This window comes from Pristiophorus japonicus, chromosome 5 (genome assembly GCF_044704955.1).
Source record: "Pristiophorus japonicus isolate sPriJap1 chromosome 5, sPriJap1.hap1, whole genome shotgun sequence".
Classification (NCBI taxonomy): domain Eukaryota; kingdom Metazoa; phylum Chordata; class Chondrichthyes; family Pristiophoridae; genus Pristiophorus; species Pristiophorus japonicus.
Window position 1 is genome coordinate 206,933,523 of NC_091981.1, and position 19,703 is coordinate 206,953,225.

The following is a 19,703-nucleotide window of genomic DNA, read 5'->3' on the forward strand; positions in this document are numbered from 1 at the left end:
CTTATATGCCACAAGCTTAACCTATAATGGAACTTTGCCATGACACAAGATAAAAAAGACCAAAGCAACCTTCATCCCTTTAAAGTGAAATCCTAAAGGATTTGTCCAGGCTGAAGGTTTCACCACACCAGAACCCTTACGTACCAACATGAATCAACAATTGGGGCAAACATCCCTTTTATACTCTAATCAATGCCTTCAAGACTCTTCTTGAGCCATGCTAAGCTATAATACTGCACTCGGGGGCACCCACCATCATGACTTACAGGAATCAAGATCAGAGTGCACTCGATCTGTAGGCAAGTCTGTTAAATACCCATCATTTGTGAAAAAAAACTGCAATTATTTTAGAAATGCCTAGAACAGACACTCTGAGAACATCCCTTACATTGCTATCCAACATATTACTGAATACATCAAAAAAGTTCAGTGACAATGCAGAACTTTGCCTAAATCCTCTTTCCATAGAACCATAGAAGTTTATAACATAGAAGGAAGCCATGTCTCTGCCAGCAATTTACTAGATATATCCAGTCAATCTTACTGCCTTGCTCTCATTGCATTGCGTGGCACATTCCTCTGCTTCAAATATTTATCAAATTTTTCCTTAAAAGAAACAATGGTCCCTGCTTCAACCAGACCAAATCATTCAATGCTCCAACAACTCTCTGTGTAAACAAAATTCTCCCAACCTCTCTCCTCAATCCCTTCATGATAATTTTAAATTGGCAGCTTTTTGTCACTAACTCCCCAACAAGAAAAGAGTATTTTCCTATTCACTCTATCAAATCATTTTAAACATCGCCATTCATTTTTCTTTTAGCCTTTTCTGCTCCAATGGAAATAGTCTCAGTGAAGAAGAAATCATTTACTTTCTATCAACATCCGAGGGTGTATGTGACTTATCAACCTTGAGCTCTGCTTTCTTTTTAGAACCAATTTATTTTCTAGTGATCTATAACAATTGTTCCATATCAATCCTTAGTACAACTGCATTCTCCCTTCCATCATTTGTTTAAAGAAAAGCAAAGTATTTAATGGGCCAAAATGCTGTCAAAATAATGGCAAGGTTAATGGCACTCGCTGTTATTTATGGGTAAATGGTACAGCAACTTCAGGCGAGGAGCAGGTACGCGGTTAAATGTGAATATCGAAAAGTTGCTGTTCAAGTTGCGCTGCTCCACTATTTGCTTCGTGAAAGGGTATCTCGTCCTTAGCCCCCCCGTTTTTTCTTTTTAGGAACTTTCTGTATTTGCCCATTAAATTCGTCACATAAAGTCTGGTCAATACAAACACAAATACTCTCAACAATGTAATGAGTGTTAATGAGTGCAAATCAACCACTCTGACACCGAAAATTAACTATAGATTGAACCTCCCTTATCCAGAACCATTCCTGGCCACCGGGGTGGCGCATGCACAGAACTCCGACATGAACAAACTGAAGTCTTTCCTCGCTGACGACTCCTGCAATCGCTGGCCTGACCCCGCGATGCACCGCCGCCACCCACCTCCCCCCCCTGATGATCGCTCTGCCGCATTCCCAGCCCCAAGCCAGCCAGCCCAATATCCCCTTGCTCAGTACCTGTATCATCCAATTTAATGTGACCACTCCTCATCCGGGAAAATCCTTTATCCAGAACAGGCCAGGTCGAGGGTTCTGGATAAGGGAGATTGAACTGTATTACAAGTGTGGAGTCTCATTCCCTCATGTTTTGAATTTTTTTTGAGAGATTTAAAAATGTCATGTGTAATTTAATTTTTTTCTTACTTTTCCTTTCAGTCTCTTTTTTCTCGCTCTCTTAATCCAAATCTTTCTTTCCTCTCTTTATTTCTCTTTCTGTAGCAGATTTGATATTTGGCCAGACTTTGCTGTAGCAGGGCATCTAATGGTGTCTGCCGTTAGTTAGACTTTCCCCTGCACCCTTCAGCTCGAAAGTTTTTGCCCGCTAAGTTGCTGAAAGTGCGAGCTAATAACGGCGCAGTGAGGGAAAGCAGGCACCTGGGACCTGAGTGAACAAGGCAAGTACATGGGTATCTCCTTAACCAATCAGATTGAAGATATGAGAAATAAACACCGGAAGAACTGAGAAGGAAGTGTAAATTAGAGTGAGAAAATTCAATGTCACATCAGGTACAGAAAGAGAAATAAGGAGAAGTAAAGAAAGATTGGATTAAGAGAGAGAAAAAAAAATAGAAAGGAAATCTGACATCCAATAATTAATACCTGAGGAAATGAGACTCCATACTTTTAATAGTTAATTTTCAATGCCAGAGAGGTTGATTGGCAGTAATTAACAATCATCACGTCACAAAAAAGGCACTTATGCCTGTAATCACTAGACTGAATTTTATGTGGTGAATTTACCATGCAAGTACAGTAACTTCACACTATTCAATGCACGTTAATGGTAAGGCAGTTAACGTAATGTCGTTTTCGCGAAGTGAACGACGGAGCGGTGCAATTCGGACAGCAACCTTTGCAATGGGCAACTGCGCATCTGCTCCTTGCCTTAAATTGCTGTACCGTTTACACATAAATAAAGGCAAGCACAATTGGTGTCACTGTTATTTCAACAGCAAAATCTGGCCCACTGACTTCACCCCTTTAATTCACCCTTCTCCTCAGTCTTTCCTGCGTTTATTTCCCAATCCTTAAATCTCATTGGTTAAGGAGATACCCTGTTGGTTTCTCTGATGCCCTGTTACCTTCACTGCGCCTTTATCAGCTCACACCGACAACAACTTTGTGGGCAATTTTTTTTTCAGTTGAAGGGTGCAAGGGCAAGTCTAACAAACAGCAGACATCGTTAGATGCCCTGCAACAGCAAAATCTGGTCCAGTATCGCCTCCATAACTTTATCCTCCAAAATTCGACTCTCTTCTTCATCCATTTTACTTTTGATATGCTTTTAAAAGCTTTGCTGTTACCTTTTATATTATCTGCTAGCCTTTTTAAATTTTCCTTTTAGCCCTTCTAACCTCCCTTTTCTCTTCCCCACTGAACTTTGTCTTTTAACAACACCAAATCTACTACATGTAAAAGGTTTTTGAAATTATAAACCACAGCTTTTTTAAACAAATCTTGGTTTCCACATTTAGTTATGTCCATATATAATTCATTTCCAATTTTTGACCCTAAAATTAACAAAACTCTCGACTTGAACTATTTTGTGATATCTTGGGATTTTTCTTAGTTATAAGATTTGGTTCTCTATATCCCCTTCAGCTGCACAAGGAGATAGAATCTGGTGTAAGCTGTAGTATTTCCTTTAATTTCCTTTCCAGCTCACTGTTAAAAGATATGGCACACAGGAGATTATTATAGAAATTATATATTTTTATTTACAGGTCTTTGCTGCTGACTATGTAATGGACAGCCACCAGGTCTCACCATTTCCCACGTGTCTGTCTTTCTTTCTCATCTTTCACCAATCCCCTCTCTGTATTTTATCACATTTACCTTGCTAGCATTTCCAAGTGGGTTCCAGCACTGATGCAATCTAAATACAACTAACTATTCCTGAAGTTACCAGTGTTTGAATTGTTGTAACATTAAAGAATTAAAACCAATACAATAAAATACTTGAAACAAAACAAACTGCTTCTGCCAAATAAAATAAGTTACTGTAAGTTATTTATATATATTTTCTGGTACTGACCATTGTAGAAAGATATTTATTTCTTAATAGTTTCCTCATGTTATGAACTTATGCAACACAATGCTACCAATTGCCCAGAATGTCTTTGGAAATATATGGGTCTAGAACTTTGATTAAGTACTTCTTCATTTATTATGTTTAGCTGCCCCTGTGCGACAAGTTGTATGCAGTTTACATTCTCTTGTGTAATCAGCTTCCTTTGGCAAGTGAACAATAATCAAGTAAGAGTAACAGACTAAAAATAGATTTGGTTTTGTTTCAAATTACCTTCCAAGTGTAATGGATTTGTTATTGGTATAACAAAAACTCAGCCATGTTTTGCTGGCAATTGTACAAGTAAAAAACAAGAATGACCTTGCTAGTGATTGTAGTACACTACTTTTAAAGCAGATTGTGAACTATTTAATCTGTTGTGATTAATACTTAGTCATTACACTAACTGGTGCAGATGTGCCACTGTATGATAAACAGCTATGAAATCTATGCAATGATAGGCACACTGCTGTAACTGTAACACACTGCATTATTAATACTAAATCTACATACATATTAAATTCAAAGAAACAATCTAAGCTGATCCATATTGGGATGATATTGAACTGGACACAGATCCTGATGTTCCTTCAGAAGAGAGTTTAAAATTGGCAAAAAACAGCCTTTGTTCACCTATGTCATTTTGTTGCAATAAAAGTTTACTTCATCTGAGAGTGACTACAAATACTTAAAAAAAACTTGTAGTAATATACATATACATAGTCCTGACTGGTTAATAGAATATTACCTTGTTTGCTTCATGTTCAACACTAGTGTCACAAATATTCAATTTAGTACAATAAATGGGAGCAAATTATTTTTTTAAGCTTTGACCAGGTATCAGAATTCATTCTAATGCTATGAAATTAATTTAATAACGTATACTATTCCAAAAAAAATCTGTTTATTGTCAGTTCCAGACAATCAATTCATTAGGAACAAGATCTTCTTGACTGAAGCTAATGGCAGAAGTAAAAACTGGAAATAAATATTACATTTACAGCAGTGAAAAATGACACTTTGTGGCATTATTACTGCTCAGCCATCTGTCAACGATTCTTCAAATGCTTCCACACAAAAGTAGGAGGTAGGATGGTATGTGTGTGTGGTCATCACATTCAAAAGGAACAGAAATACAGAATAAATTATATTACATTCAATACACACACGATAAATAATGTGATACTGTAAAAGGTTGAATGGGAAAAGTAGAGAAACAACAACCAGCAGTACACAACACAGAAAACAATTCGTGGAGTGCATCAATTACCTGTGATACCCTGAAGGACAATCCAATCCAGCCCAGCAGAGAATTCTCAATCATCAGCAAAGTGATGTAAGGTGTCATCAACAGTACGATCAAGCAGTACTTACTCACCATTAACCTGCTCACCAATACTCAGTTTGGGTTCCGCCAGGACCACTCGGCTCCCGACCTCATTACAGCTTTGGTTCAAACATGGACAAAAGAGCCGAATTCCAGAGGTGAGACACGAGTGACTGCCCTCGACATCAAGGCAACTTTGACTGAGTGTGGCATCAAGGAATTCTAGTAAAGTTGAAGTCAGTGGGAATCAGGGGGAAAACTCTCCATTGGCTGGAGTCATACCTAGCACAAAGGAAGATGGTAGTGGTGGTTGGAGGCCAATCATCACAGCCCCAGAATATCACTGCTGAAGTTCCTCAGGTAAGTGTCCTAGGCCCAACTATCTTCAGCTGCTTCATCAATGACCTTTCCTCCATCATAGAGTCAGAAGTGCGGATGTTTGCTGATGATTGCACAGCATTCAATTCCATTTACAATTCCTCAGATAATAAAGCAGTCTGTGCCCGCCTGCAGCAAGACATCAAGCAGAACAGGAATAGGAAGGCAGTGCAGGAGTCCCATGTGGTCATCTCCCTCCAAAACAGATACACCGTTTTGGGTACTGTTGGGGGAGATGGCTCATCAGGGGAAGGTAGCAGTGGCCAAGTTCATGGCTGGCTCTGCTGCACAGGAGGGCAGGAAAAAGAATGGGAGAGCTATAGTGGTAGCGGATTCTATTGTAAGGGGAATAGATAGGTGTTTCTGAGGTCGCAACCGAGACTCCAGGATGGTATGTTGCCTCCCTGGTGCACGGGTCAAGGATGTCTCGGATCGGGTGCAAGGCATTCTGGAGGGGGAGGGTGAACAGCCAGTTGTCGTGGTGCATATAAGTACCAACGATATAGGTAAAAAACGGGATGAGGTCCTACAAGCTGAATTTAGGGAACTAGGAGTTAAATTAAAAAGTAGGACCTCAAAAGGTAATCCCAGGATTGTTGCCAGTGCCATGTGCTAGTCAGAGTAAAAATAGCAGGATAGCTAAGATGAATATGTAGCTTGAGGAGTGGTGCAGGAGGAAGGGATTCAAATTCCTGGGACAATGGAACCGGTTCTGGGGGAGGTGGGACCAATACAAACCGGACGGTCTGCACCTGGGCAGGACCGGAACCAATGTACTAGGGGAAGTGTTTGCTAATGCTGTTGGGGAGGGGTTAAACTAGTATGGCAGGAGGATGGGAAACTATGCAGGGAGACAGAGGGAAGTAAAATGGGGGAAGAAGCAAAAGATAGAAAGAAGAAAAGTAAAAGTGGAGGGCAGAGAAACCCAAGGCAAAAAGCAAAAAGGGCCACATTACAGCAAAATTCTAAAGGGACAAAGTGTGTTAAAAAGACAAGCCTGAAGGCTCTGTGCCTCAATGCGAGGAGTATTCGTAATAAGGTGGACAAATTAACTGCGCAGGCAACTATTAACGAATATGATACAATTGGGATTACGGAGACATGGCTCCAGGGTGACCAAGGCTGGGAACACAACATCCAGGGGTATTCAACATTCAGGAAGGATAGACAGAAAGGAAAAGGAGGTGGGGTAGAGTTGTTGGTTAAAGAGGAAATTAACGCAATAGTAAGGAAGGACATTAGCTTGGATGATGTGGAATCTGTATGGATAGAGCTGCGGAATACCAAAGGACAGAAAACGCTAGTGGGAGTTGTGTACAGACCATCAAACAGTAGTAATGAGGTTGGGGACAGTATGAAACAAGAAATTAGGGATGCATACAATAAAGGTACAGCAGTTGTCATGGGTGACTTTAATCTACATATAGATTGGGTTAACCAAACTGATAGCAATACGGTGGAGGAGGATTTCCTGGATTGTATTAGGGATAGTTTTCTAGACCAATATGTCGAGGAACCAACTAGAGGGCTGGCCATCCTAGACTGGGTGTTGTGTAACGAGAAAGGACTAATTAACAATCTTGTGTGAGGCCCCTTGTGGAAGAGTGACCATAATATGGTAGAATTCTTTATTAAGATGGAGAGTGACACCGTTAATTCAGAGACATGGGTCCTGAACTTAAGGAAAGGTAACTTCGATGGTATGAGATATGAATTGGCGAGAATAGACTGGCGAATGATACTTAAAGGGTTGACGGTGGATAGGCAATAGCAAACATTTCAAAATCACATGGATGAACTTCAACAATTATACATCCCTGTCTGGAGTAAAAATAAAACGGGGAAGGTGGCTCAACCGTGGCTAACAAGGGAAATTAGGGATAGTGTTAAATCCAAGGAAGAGGCATATAAATTGGCCAGAAAAAGCTGCAAACCTGAGGACTGGGAGGAATTTAGAATTCAGCAGAGAAGGGCAAAGGGTTTAATTAGGAGGGGGAAAATAGAGTATGAGAGGAAGCTTGTTGGGAATATAAAAACTGACTGCAAAAGGATCTATAGATATGTGAAGAGAAAAAGATTAGTGAAGACAAACGTAGGTCCCTTGCAGTCAGACTCAGGTGAATTTATAATGGGGAACTAAGAAATGGCAGACCAATTGAACAAATATTTTGGTTCTGTCTTCACGAAGGAAGACACAAATAACCTTCTGGAAATACTAGGGGACTGAGGGTCTAGCAAGAAGGAGGAACTGAAGGAAATCCTTATTAGTCAGGAAATTGTGTTAGGGAAATTGATGGGATTGAAGGCCGATAAATCCCCAGGGCCTGATAGTCTGCATCCCAGAGCACTTAAGGAAGTGGCCATAGAAATAGTGGATGCATTGGTGATCATTTTCCAACAATCTATCAACTCTGGATCAGTTCCTATGGACTGGAGGGTAGCTAATGTAACACCACTTTTTAAAAAAGGAGGGAGAGAGAAAACGGGGAATTATAGATCGGTTAGCCTGACATTGGTAGTGGGGAAAATGTTGGAATCAATTATTAAAGATGAAATAGCAGCGCATTTGGAAAGTAGTGACAGGATCGGTCCAAGTCAACATGGATTTATGAAAGGGAAATCATGCTTGACAAATCTTCTAGAATTTTTTTGAGGATGTAACTAGTAGAGTGGACAAGGGAGAACTAGTGGGTGTGGTGTATTTGGACTTTCAAAAGGCTTTTGACAAGGTCCCACACAAGAGATTAGTGTGCAAAATTAAAGCACATGGTATTGGGGCTAATGTATTAAGGTAGATAGAGAACTGGTTGGCAGACAGGAAGCAGAGAGTCGGGATAAACGGTCCTTTTCAGAATGGCAGGCAGAGACTAGTGGGGAGCTGCAGGGTTCAGTGCTGGGATCCCAGCTATTTACAATATACATCAATGATTTAGATGAAGGAATTGAGTGTAATATCTCCAAATTTGCAGATGACACTAAGCTGGGTGGCGGTGTGAGCTGTGAGGAGGATGCTAAGAGGCTGCAGGGTGATTTGGACAGGTTAGGTGAGTGGGGAAATACATGGCAGATGCAGTACAATGTGGATAAATGAGAGGTTATCCACTTTGGTGGCAACAACAGGAAGGCATAATATTATCTGAATGGCGACAGATTAGGAAAAGGGGAGGTGCAACGAGACCTGAGCGCAATGGAAAGTTGGCATGCAGGTACAGCATGAGGTGAAGAAGGCAAATGGTATGTTGGCCTTCATAGCTAGGGGATTTGCGTATAGGAGCAGGGAGGTCTTACTACAGTTGTACAGGGCCTTGGTGAGGCCTCACCTGGAATATTGTGTTCAGTTTTGGTCTCCTAATCTGAGGAAGGATGTTCTTATTATTGAGGAAGGTTCACCAGACTGATTCCCGGGATGGCAGGACTGAGATATGAGGAGAGACTGGATCGACTAGGCCTGTATTCACTGGAGTTTAGAAGAATGAGAGGGGATCTCATAGAAACATATAAAATTCTGACGGGATTGGACAGGTTAGAGGTAGAAAGAAGTTCCCAATACTGGGGAAGTCCAGAACCAGGGGTCACAGTCTAACCAAAAGTAGTAAGCCATTTAGGACCGAGATGAGGAGAAACTTCTTTATTCAGAGAATTATTAACCTGTGGAATTCTCTACCACAGAAAGTTGTTGAGGCCAGTTCACTGGATATATTCAAGAGGGAGTTAGATATGGCCCTTATGGCTAAAGGGATCAAGGGGTATGGAGAGAAAGCAGGAAAGGGGTACTGAGGTGAATAATCATCCATGATCTTATTGAATAGTGGTGCAGGCTTGAAGGCCGAATGGCCTACTCCTGCACCTATTTTCTATGTTTCTAAGACCTGGATGACATTCAGGCTTGGGTTGATAAGTGGCAAGTAACATTCATGCCACACAAGTGCCAGGCAATGACCACCTCCAACAAGAGAGAGTGTAACCACCGCCATTGACATTCAATGGCATTACCATTGCCGAATCCCCCACCATCAACATCCTGGGCGGGGGGGGGGGGGGGGGGGCGGGGAGGGTCACCATTGACTAGAAACTTAACTGGAACAGCCACATAAATACTGAGGCTATAAGAGGCTCGGTATTCTGCGATGAGTGTCTCACCTCTTGACTCCCCAAAGCCTTTCCATCATCTACAAGGCACAAGTCAGGAATGTGATGGAATACTCTCCACTTGCCTGGATGAGTGCAGCTCTAAAAACACTCAAGAAACTCAACACCAACCAGGACAAAGCAACCTGCTTGATTGGCACCCCGCCCATCACCTTAAACAGTCACTCCTTCCACCACCAGTGCACCATGCCTGCAATGTGTACCATATACAAGATGCACTGCAGCAACTCACCAAGGCTTCTTCGGCAGCACCTCCCAAATCCGCGACCCCTACCACCTAGATGGACAACGGCAACAGGCGCATGGGAACATCACAACCTACAAGTTCCCCTCCAAGTTACACACCATCCTGACTTGGAAATATATTGCCCTTCCATCATAGTCGCTGGTTCACAATCCTGGAACTCGTTACCTAAAGCACTTTAGGAGTACCTTCACCACATGTACTGCAGCATTTCTGGTAGGCAGCTCACCACCACCACCTTCTCAAGGGCAATTAGGGATGGGCAATAAATGCTGGCCTTGCCAGTTACGCCCACATCCCATAAACAAAAACAAAAGAATGATTAACGTCAAGAGCTTTAATAGTTTAAGTTTATCCGCTATATACTTTGGGACATGCCCACGACCAATAGAGAAAACCACAAGGCTAGTGTCCTTCCATGCGTTTTATACTCAGATCAAAAGGCCTTACCCCCATTCCTACACTGCTGAAAAGCCCTACCCTCATACCAGTACAATTCTTTTTGATGGAAACAGTCTGAAAACTGGTCTACAGGCGAGTCTGAAAAACCCACTCACTTGTGAAAAACCGCATTACCATCAGAATTGTTCCAGATCCAAGAAGCAACTGCAGAGAGGATTTCAATACTCTTGACATAGTCAGAGGGCTCTAACAGCAACTGTATTAGAAAGTGGGGAAAATATCTGTTGTACCCCAGATGTTTTGGTGGGATTAACTTTTTCCCCTGGGAGTTTTAGGTAATTACATGCAAATCACATTGTTCCTCAGTTAAAAGAAAACACAGCGCACTGTATTAAAAAGTAGTTTAAAATGTCATTTTCTTCAGCATTCCTTTGTTCTGTGCTTACTGCATTTATTTAGAATTTTAAACCGAGCTGCCAAAATAGAACTTTATAAAAACTTAGGTAACCTCAAATCTGAATGCAAGTCTTCAGTGTACACATTGAGATATTACAACTCGAGCCAAAAGGAATACTGAAAACACTGTGGGCTCTGAAAGTGGGAGTTCTTTCAAACCTTGTATATTCAATTTCAGGTATGCATTCAAAGAGTCAAGATGAAGAAGATTTTGGCACAGGACTAAAGAACTATTTATATAGTACTGTATTTATTAAATATGACAGCAATAACTACCACTGGAGCATTAGTAATGCATGAATCTTATTCTACTGTAAGGTTGTACAGCCTTTGATCCCATCCATGATGTTTATCTGGATTATCAATCATCCACTGAACATATGGTTTTCTGTAAACATGATTCCAAGGAAAGAGACAGCTGAAAATATTACTGTGTTACCTACAGTAGTAGTGCAGAGTACCTTAGAAACCGATGATGGGCTGGCAAAGCAGTCACCCAATGGCCAGGGAGGTGTGGATTAGACCATATTCTCCTGGGCCTGTTTCTTCATCAATGCTGCCAGACCTCAGGACTCATCTTCCCAGATTTCTAAGACCCCAGCCTAACCCACAGTACATGCACACTGTAGGAATTTCCCATCACTTTTGACACTTAGGCTATCTTCGGGTCTTTCCCTTCCTGCAGTGCAGTCACTCCACAAATATTGGCAAACCCCAGTATCTCTCCCCAATACTCCCCTCCCCTCACCTCACTGCTGTTAGACCCAGGAACATACCTCAACTATTTTCAGTCCTCCCCATGCCTCCAAATCACACACTTCACTCCCCACATTCAAAGACACTACCCTCAGTGCTCCAGACCATATGTAAATGATAAACTTCATATAAACAATGAGCCTACAGCAAAGACTGTTAATCTTTCTCTCTTCCTCATCCATTTATTTTCTAAAGTCCAAGGGGTGAGAAATTAGGCTGCTTAGCACTCCCGTTAGTGCCAGGGGGGGGGCGCTAATGAGGTGCTAAGCGGTTAGCGACCGACTGTGGCAAATTCAGCGATGACCGCAAACTTCAGTGCCAGTTTAGCGCTGGTGCTAACATTTACCGCCTGAGTCTCTAGTGTCTCGTAGTGCACAATGCCCCGTCACTGCCCTGGATGTGAAATTGCCTCCTGCCCCTTGCTGGGCATCAACAACGGCAGAAAGAGGAGGCGTTGTCAACTCGGCTGGCCGCTTGCGGAGCGCTAATTAAAGGGAGTAATTTTCAGGTAGGCCAATCTTGGCCTGCAGAAAGTTTTTGCTGTTTCATTGCTGCAAGATGTCCAAGCCCTCTGCTTTCTAAGAGTCTTTGGGGTTGTAATGGCAGACTCGGACTTTCGTGCCCTAAGAGAAGTAGTCAGTGCTTGATTTAGCACTTCACTTCCCTCTTGGAGCACTGAAGCTGAATTTCCCAGCAAGAGAGAATCATTAGCACTTTTTCTAGTTTTCAAAAGTTATTGCCCCAAGCAGGGTGCTACAGAATTTCTAGGCCCAAGGGTTATGCTGCAGTAGTGTCAAAAAAATGATTGGCTATCTATGATTTGGTATATTGTCTGCTAAGAAGTTCTGTACATATGACATCAGAAGATAAAGTAGGCAGGTGTTGAATGTCAGTCTTGCGGCAGGATCGAAGACATTTACCGCAGATCTTAAACCGAGAAGCTGGCATTGCTGAATTAGGCAACTGAGCCCATGAATCTTAGGTAAGACTTTAGCAAGTTGATACCGAGGTGCAAAAAACAAAATAATTATATATTGGAAACTAAGTGTACCAAGCTTTTGAAAAACTTTCTGAATTCCAAAAACAATGACCATTTCCCAGGTATTTAAACAAGTCAAGATTGCTGTTGAAGATGAGAGAAAAAAAACTAAGGATTTTATTCAGAATTAGATCTTTTGAACAGAAAAGTATGGGATAATCACCTGTCCATGCAAGGGCACAAGGTTCTTAAAGGGGCCGTAGTTCTAGGTGAGTATTCTGTCGCTGTTGATGGGGATTTAATGAATGATGATAATTTCAATATTTTACTGAGTCAATCACTATATTATTTAGTCTGTAGATTATGGGCAAAAAAAGAACACTTGAAGACAACAAAATAATGTCTGAAAGTCATACTACTCCAGAACATATAGGCAACCTGTGTGTTAAAAACACAGTAATTTTGCAATATATGGTATACATATTGGTACAGATTTTGCTGAGAAAACACTTGCACAGGATTTTAGCCACATTCAGGTCAAATAGTATCAGGCTTTAGAGTCAGATGGAAAAAAAATGCAGCATTATATTTACCTGTTTAAGTCCAGCCAGTGATACCAGGACTTCATCTTCCTTTTGAAGATTTTCTTTTAGAATCACATCTTGTATTTTGCCTGTACCAAAAATAATTATGCATTATTTTAAAGCAGATTTGGCCTACTAAAAAAAGATATGCAATGTTGTGTTAAAAAAGCAGTTACAATTCTAATATACTTAAATATATAGCAGTTATAATTTTACTACCAAAATATTTTAATATCTAAAAGCATATACCCCCAAATTATATGCTACAATTCCTCAACATTGGTGCCTCTGAACTGTAATATTTCATAATTTTGTACCACAGTGCCCAAAGATAAAATCCAAACATCAGCTGACTATTGATAACGTACCTATTTAGAATGCATAAAAGACTGGTATAATAAAACCATGCAAAACCTCAGAGGTATATATTATTTAGTCAGTAGATTATGGGCAAAAAAAGAACACTTGAAGACAACAAAATAATGTCTGAAAGTCATACTATTCCAGAACATATAGGCAACCTGTGTGTTAAAAACACAGTAATTTTGCAATATATGGTATACATATTGGTACAGATTTTGCTGAGAAAATAACGGCATCTAAATGACGCACACCATTATTAATTCATAAATCAGCCAGTAACCTGTGGCAAGAAAGAGATATGTCAATAATTATGAATTGCCACACATTGCTAGACAATTTGCAATGCTCCACTGTTAGCTTTGTGAAAATGGGAGCCCTTAAACTCCTCCCCGAGTTTCATGAAGTTTCTGCATTTGCACATTAATTGCCTATTAAATGCGCCACAGAAAGTTAAGTCTCGTAATTAACAGCGTAAGAACTCTTAAAATTTTTTCTTTGTTAATGACTGCCAATCAACCTCTCTTTCCCAGAAAGTGAACAATTACAAGTGTGGAGTCCCATTCCTTCAAGTTGTGAATTGTTTTAGATTTTAAAATGTCAATTTTCTAATTGTTATTCTTTTTCTTACTTTTCCTTTCCGTCTTTATTCCCTCATTATTTCTCTTTATATAACTGATTTGACATTGAATTCACCCACTCTAATTCATCGTCTGTCTCAGTCCTTCCTCTGTTTATTTCTCAATCCTTTAATTAATTAATTAAGGAGATAGACTGTTTGTGTTCTGTTGTTCACCAAGGTCCCAGATGCCCTGTTGTAGTCGCTGTGCCATTATTGTTATGTATGAATAAATAGTCTGACTGGATTCAGTGAGCTCAAAGTAAAGTGTGACCTTCATCTTTTATTGCAGGTCTCCAGAGTGCCTCTCCAGCCTGCAAGGCCTCCTTAAGTACCCGTGCTCCCAAAGGATTGAGGGATCCCTTGGGACTCCAGGGGAAACATAGAAACAAAGAAAATAGGTGCAAGAGTAGGCCATTCAGCCCTTTGAGCCATTCAAATACCATTCAATAAGATCATGGCTGATTATTCACCTCAGTACCCCTTTTCCTGCTTTCTCTCCATACCCCTTGATCCCCTTAGTCGTAAGGGCCATATCTAACTCCCTCTTGAATATATCCAATGAACTGGCATCAACAACTCTCTGCGGTAGGGGATTCCACAGGTTAACAACTCTCTAAGTGAATAAGTTTCTCCTCATCTCAGTCCTAAATGGCTTACCCCTTATCCTTAGACTGTGTCCCCTGATTCTGGCCTTCCTCAACATCGGGAACATTCTTCCTGCATCGAACCTGTCCAGTCCCGTCAGAATTTTATATGTTTCTATGAGATCCCCTCTCATCCTTCTAAACTCCAGTGAGTTAAGGCCCAGTTGATCCAGTCTCTCCTCATATGTCAGTCCTGCCATCCCGGGAATCAGTTGGTGAACCTTTGCTGCACTCACTCAATAGCAAGAACGTCCTTCCTCAGATTAGGAGACCAAAATTGAACACAATATTCCAGGTGAGGCCTCACCAAGGCCCGGTACAACTGCAATAAGACGTCCCTGCTCCTATACTCAAATCCCCTAGCTATGAAGGCCAACATACCATTTGCCTTCTTCACCGCCTGCTGTACCTGCATGCCAACTTTCAATGACTGATGTACCATGACACCCAGGTCTCGTTGCACCTCCCCTTTTCCTAATCTGCCGCCATTCATATAATATTCTGCCTTTGTGTTTTTGCCACTAAAGTGGATAACCTCACATTTATCCACATTATACTGCATCTGCCATACATTTGCCCACTTACCTTACCTGTCCAAGTCACCCTGCAGCCTCTTAGAGTCCTCCTCACAGCTCACACCGCCACCCAGCTCAGTGTCATTTGCAAACTTGGAGATATTAACTCAATTCCTTCATCTAAATCATTAACGTATATTGTAAATAGCTGGGGTCCCAGCACTGAGCCCTGTGGCAACCACATGAGTCACTGCCTGCCATTCTGAAAAGGACCCATTTATCCCGACTCTGCTTCCTGTCTGCCAACCAGTTTTCTATCCACATCAGTACATTACCCCCAATTCCATTTGCTTTAATTTTGCACACTAATCTCTTGTCCTTGTCAAAAGCCTTTTGAAAGTCCAAATACACCACATCCACTGGTTCTCCCTTGTCCACTCTACTAGTTACATCCTCAAAAAATTCCAGAAGATTTGGATAAGGGGTAGGCCATTTAGGACTGAGATGAGGAGAAACTTCTTCACTCAGAGAGATGTTGACCTGTGGAATTCCCTGCCACAGAGAGTTGTTGATGCCAGTTCATTGGATATATTCAAGAGGGATTGAATATGGCCCTTATGGTTAAGGGGATCAAGGGGTATGGAGAGAAAGCAGGAAAGGAGTACTGAAGGAATGATCAGCCATGATCTTATTGAATGGCGGTGCAGGCTTGAAGGGCCGAATGGCCTCCTCCTGGACCTATTTTCTATGTTTTCTATGTCAAGCATGATTTCCCTTTCATAAATCCATGCTAACTTGGACCGATCCTGTCACTGCTTCCCAAATGCGCTGCTATTTCATCTTTAATAATTGATTCCAACATTTTTCCCACTACTGATGTCAGGCTATAATTACCCGTTTTCTCTCTCCCTCCTTTTTTAAAAAGTGGTGTTACATTAGCTACCCTCCAGTCCATAGGAACTGATCCAGAGTCGATAGACTGTTGGAAAATGATCACCAATGCATCCACTATTTCTAGGGCCACTTCCTTAAGTACTCTGGGATGCAGACTATCAGGCCCCGGGAAATTATCGGCCTTCAATGCCATCAATTTCCCAAACACAATTTCCCGCCTAATAAGGATTTCTTTCAGTTCCTTCTTTTCACTAGACCCTCGGTCTCCTAGTATTTCCGGAAGGTTATTTGTGTCTTCCTTTGTGAAGACAGAACCAAAGTATTTGTTCAACTGGTCTGCCATTTCTTTGTTCCCCATTATAAATTCAGCTGAATCTGACTGCAAGATATGAGCCCTCTGGTGGTTGTACAAGGTATATACAAGTTTACATATATAACAACACTCCACCAACCCCCCGGCCCGCCCCCACCCCCACCCCCAAATTCAACAGTGTAACTATTTACAAGGTGAGTTGATCTGGGGCCTTTCTTTCGCTGGTTGATCGTCTCGGTGTAAATGCTGATTTCACTCAATCGTTTGTTGGGCCCTCGCTGGGCTACTGTGCAACTGGCCTTGCTGGGCTGCCTGGTGTGGTGAGTCCTGCTGGGCTGCTGCGGATGATGGGTTCTGCTTCTTGGCCAACCGTGGTGTCGGTTGCCACTGGTGTGTATGTTGGGGGGTCAAGGAAGCTAGGGTTCAAAGTGGGTTGCTCTGGATAGTCCGTGAATCTGAGTTTGATTTGGTCCAAGTGTTTCCGGTGAATGAGTCCATTTGAAAGTTTGACCCAAAACACCCTGCGCTCACCTCTTTGGCCACAACAGTGCCGGAAAGCCACTTGGGACCTTGTACATAATTCAATACAAATAGAGGATCATTGATTTCAATTTTGCGCGACACATTTGCGCTATCATGATATGTACTTTGTTGAAGCTGCCTGCTCTCTACCTGTTCATGTAGATCAGGGTGAACTAACGAGAGCCTTGTCTTAAGTGCCCTTTTCATGAGCAGTTCAGCAGGTGGAATCCCAGTGAGCGAATGGGGTCTCGTGCAGTAGCTAAACAGGACTCGGGATAGGTAAGTCTGCAGTGAGCCTTCAGTTACCCTCTTCAAGCCCTGCTTGATAGTTTTCACTGCTCTCTCTGCCTGACCATTGGATGCTGGTTTGAACAGGGCAGATGTAACATGTTTGATCCCATTACGGGTCATGAATTCTTTAAACTCGGCACTGATAAAACATGGCCGTTGTTGCTCACAAGGACATCAGGCAGGCCGTGCATGGCAAACATGGCCCGCAGGCTTTCAGTGGTGGCAGCGGACGTGCTTGCCGACATTATCTCACATTCAATCCATTTGGAGTAGGCATCTACAACCACAAGGAACATTTTACCCAAAAACGGGCCTGCATAGTCGACGTGCACCCTAGACCACGGTTTGGAGGGCCAAAACCATAAACTTAGTGGCGCCTCCATGGGTGCATTGCTTAACTACGAGCATGTGTTATATCTGTGCATGCAGGACTCTTAAGTCCGCATCGATACCGGGCCACCATGCGTGGGATCTGGCTATCGCTTTCATCATTACGATGCCTGGGTGGGTACTGTGGAGGTCACTGATGAAGGTGTCTCTGCCCTTCTTGGGGACCACTACCTGATTGCCCCACAGAAGGCAGTCTGCCTGTATAGACATTTTATCTTTGCGCCGCTGGTATGGCTTTATCTCTTCCTGCATTTCCACTGGGACACTGGACCAGCTCCTGTGAAGCACACAATTTTTAACTAGGGACAGTAAGGGGTCCTGGCTCGTCTAGGTTCTAATCTGTCTGGCTTTGACAGGTGATTGCTCACTCTCGAATAACCATGACTAAATCTGTGGCTGCACCATTTCCACCCCCATGGTGGGCAATTGCAGCCTACTGAGAGCATTGGCAGAGTTTTCTGTGCCTGGCCTGTGGCGGATGGCGTAGTTGTATGCGGACAACATGAGCGCCCATCTCTGGATGCGGGCCGATGCATTAGTATTTATCCCCTTACTCTCGGAAAACAGGGATATTAGTGGCTTATGGTCAGTTTCCAATTCAAATTTTAGCCCAAACAGATATTGATGTATTTTCTTTACTCTATAGACACACGCTAACGCTTCTTTTTCAATCATGCTATAGGCTCTCTCAGCCTTAGACAGACTTCTGGATGCATAAGCAACTGGTTGCAATTTCCCAGAATCATTAGTTTGTTGCAGTACACACCCGACGTTGTACGACGACGCATCACATGCTAGTACCAAATGCTTACATGGATCATACAATACAAGCAATTTGTTTGAGCATAACAATTTTCTAGCTTTTACAAAGGCATTTTCTTGGCTTTTACCCCATACCCTTTACGCAGTAAGGCGTGCAGTGGTTCTAACAGTGTGCTGAGACCTGGTAAGAAGTTAACAAAGTAGTTCAGGAGCCCTAGAAACGACTGCAGCTCCGTCACGTTCTGTGGCCTCGGTGCGTTCTCAATTGCCTCTGTCTTCAAAATGGTGGGCCTGATGCCACCTGCCGCGATTCTCCTCCCCAGGAATTCCACTTCAGGCACCAAGAAAACGCACTTCGAGCGTTTTAACTTAAGCCCCACGCGATTGAGTCGACTGAGAACCTCCTCCAGGTTCTACAGATGCTCGACTGTGTCCCGACCTGTAACCAAGATGTTGTCCTGGAAGACCACCGTGCGCAGGACCGACTTCAGTAACCTTTCCATGTTTCTCTGGAATATCGCCACGGCTGATCGACTTCCAAACGGGCATCTGTTATAAATGAAGAGACCTCTGTGCATGTTGATGCAGGTGAGGCCCTTCAATGATTCCTCCAGTTCCTGCATCATGTAGGCCGAGGTCAAGTCCAGCTTCGTGAACTTCTTTCCTCCCGCCAGCGTAGCAAAAAGGTCGTCGGCCTTTGGTAGTGGGTATTGATCCTTCAGGGAGAAACGATTGATAGTTACTTTGTAATCACCACAGATTCTGACAGTGCCGCCTCCCTTGAGGACTGGTCCACTTGTTGAATTCGATCGGCGAAATTATGCCCTCTCTTTGCAGCCAGTCTAGCTCGATCTCTACCCTTTCTCTCATCATGTGCAGTACTGCTCTCACCTTGTGATGGATGGGTCGCGTCCCCGGAATTAGGTGGATCTGCACTTTTGTTCCTTGGAACTTCCCGATGCCTGGTTCGAACAGCGAAGGGAACTTGTTTAAGACCTGGGCACATGAAGTGTCGTCAGTGGACAAGAGCTCTTGGACGTCGTCCCAGTTCCAGCGTATCTTTCCCAGTCAGTTCCTGCTGAGCAGCGTGGGACCATCACCCGGTACCAACCAGAGTTGTAGCTTGTGCACCGCTCCATCATAGGAGACCTTTACAGTAGCACTGTCGATTACGGGAATCAGTTCTTTTGTGTAAGTTCTCAGTTTCGTGCGAATTGGAGTCAGAACTGGCCTTGAGGCCGTGCTGTACCACAATTTTTTGAAAATCTTTTTGTTCATAATGGACTGGCTCACGCCCGTGTCCAGCTCCATTGACACCGGGAGTCCATTTAATTCAACCTTCAGCATTATCCGGGGACACTTTGTGGTAAATGTGTGCACCCCGTATACTTCTGTTTTCTCGGTCTGAGGCTTTGGTGCG

General features: G+C 42.6%; 1 protein-coding gene across 12 annotated transcripts in view; it reads right to left on the reverse strand.

Moving 5' to 3' along the window:
* tbc1d5 (TBC1 domain family, member 5) overlaps positions 1 to 19,703 on the reverse strand; it is a 789,418-nt gene that overhangs the window by 10,865 nt on the left and 758,850 nt on the right. For all 12 annotated transcript variants that reach the window (XM_070881258.1, XM_070881261.1, XM_070881268.1 and 9 more), the window contains one exon: positions 12,980 to 13,059. In XM_070881258.1, the coding sequence (XP_070737359.1) occupies positions 12,980 to 13,059 (80 nt within the window). The remainder of the gene's footprint in view (positions 1 to 12,979; positions 13,060 to 19,703) is intronic.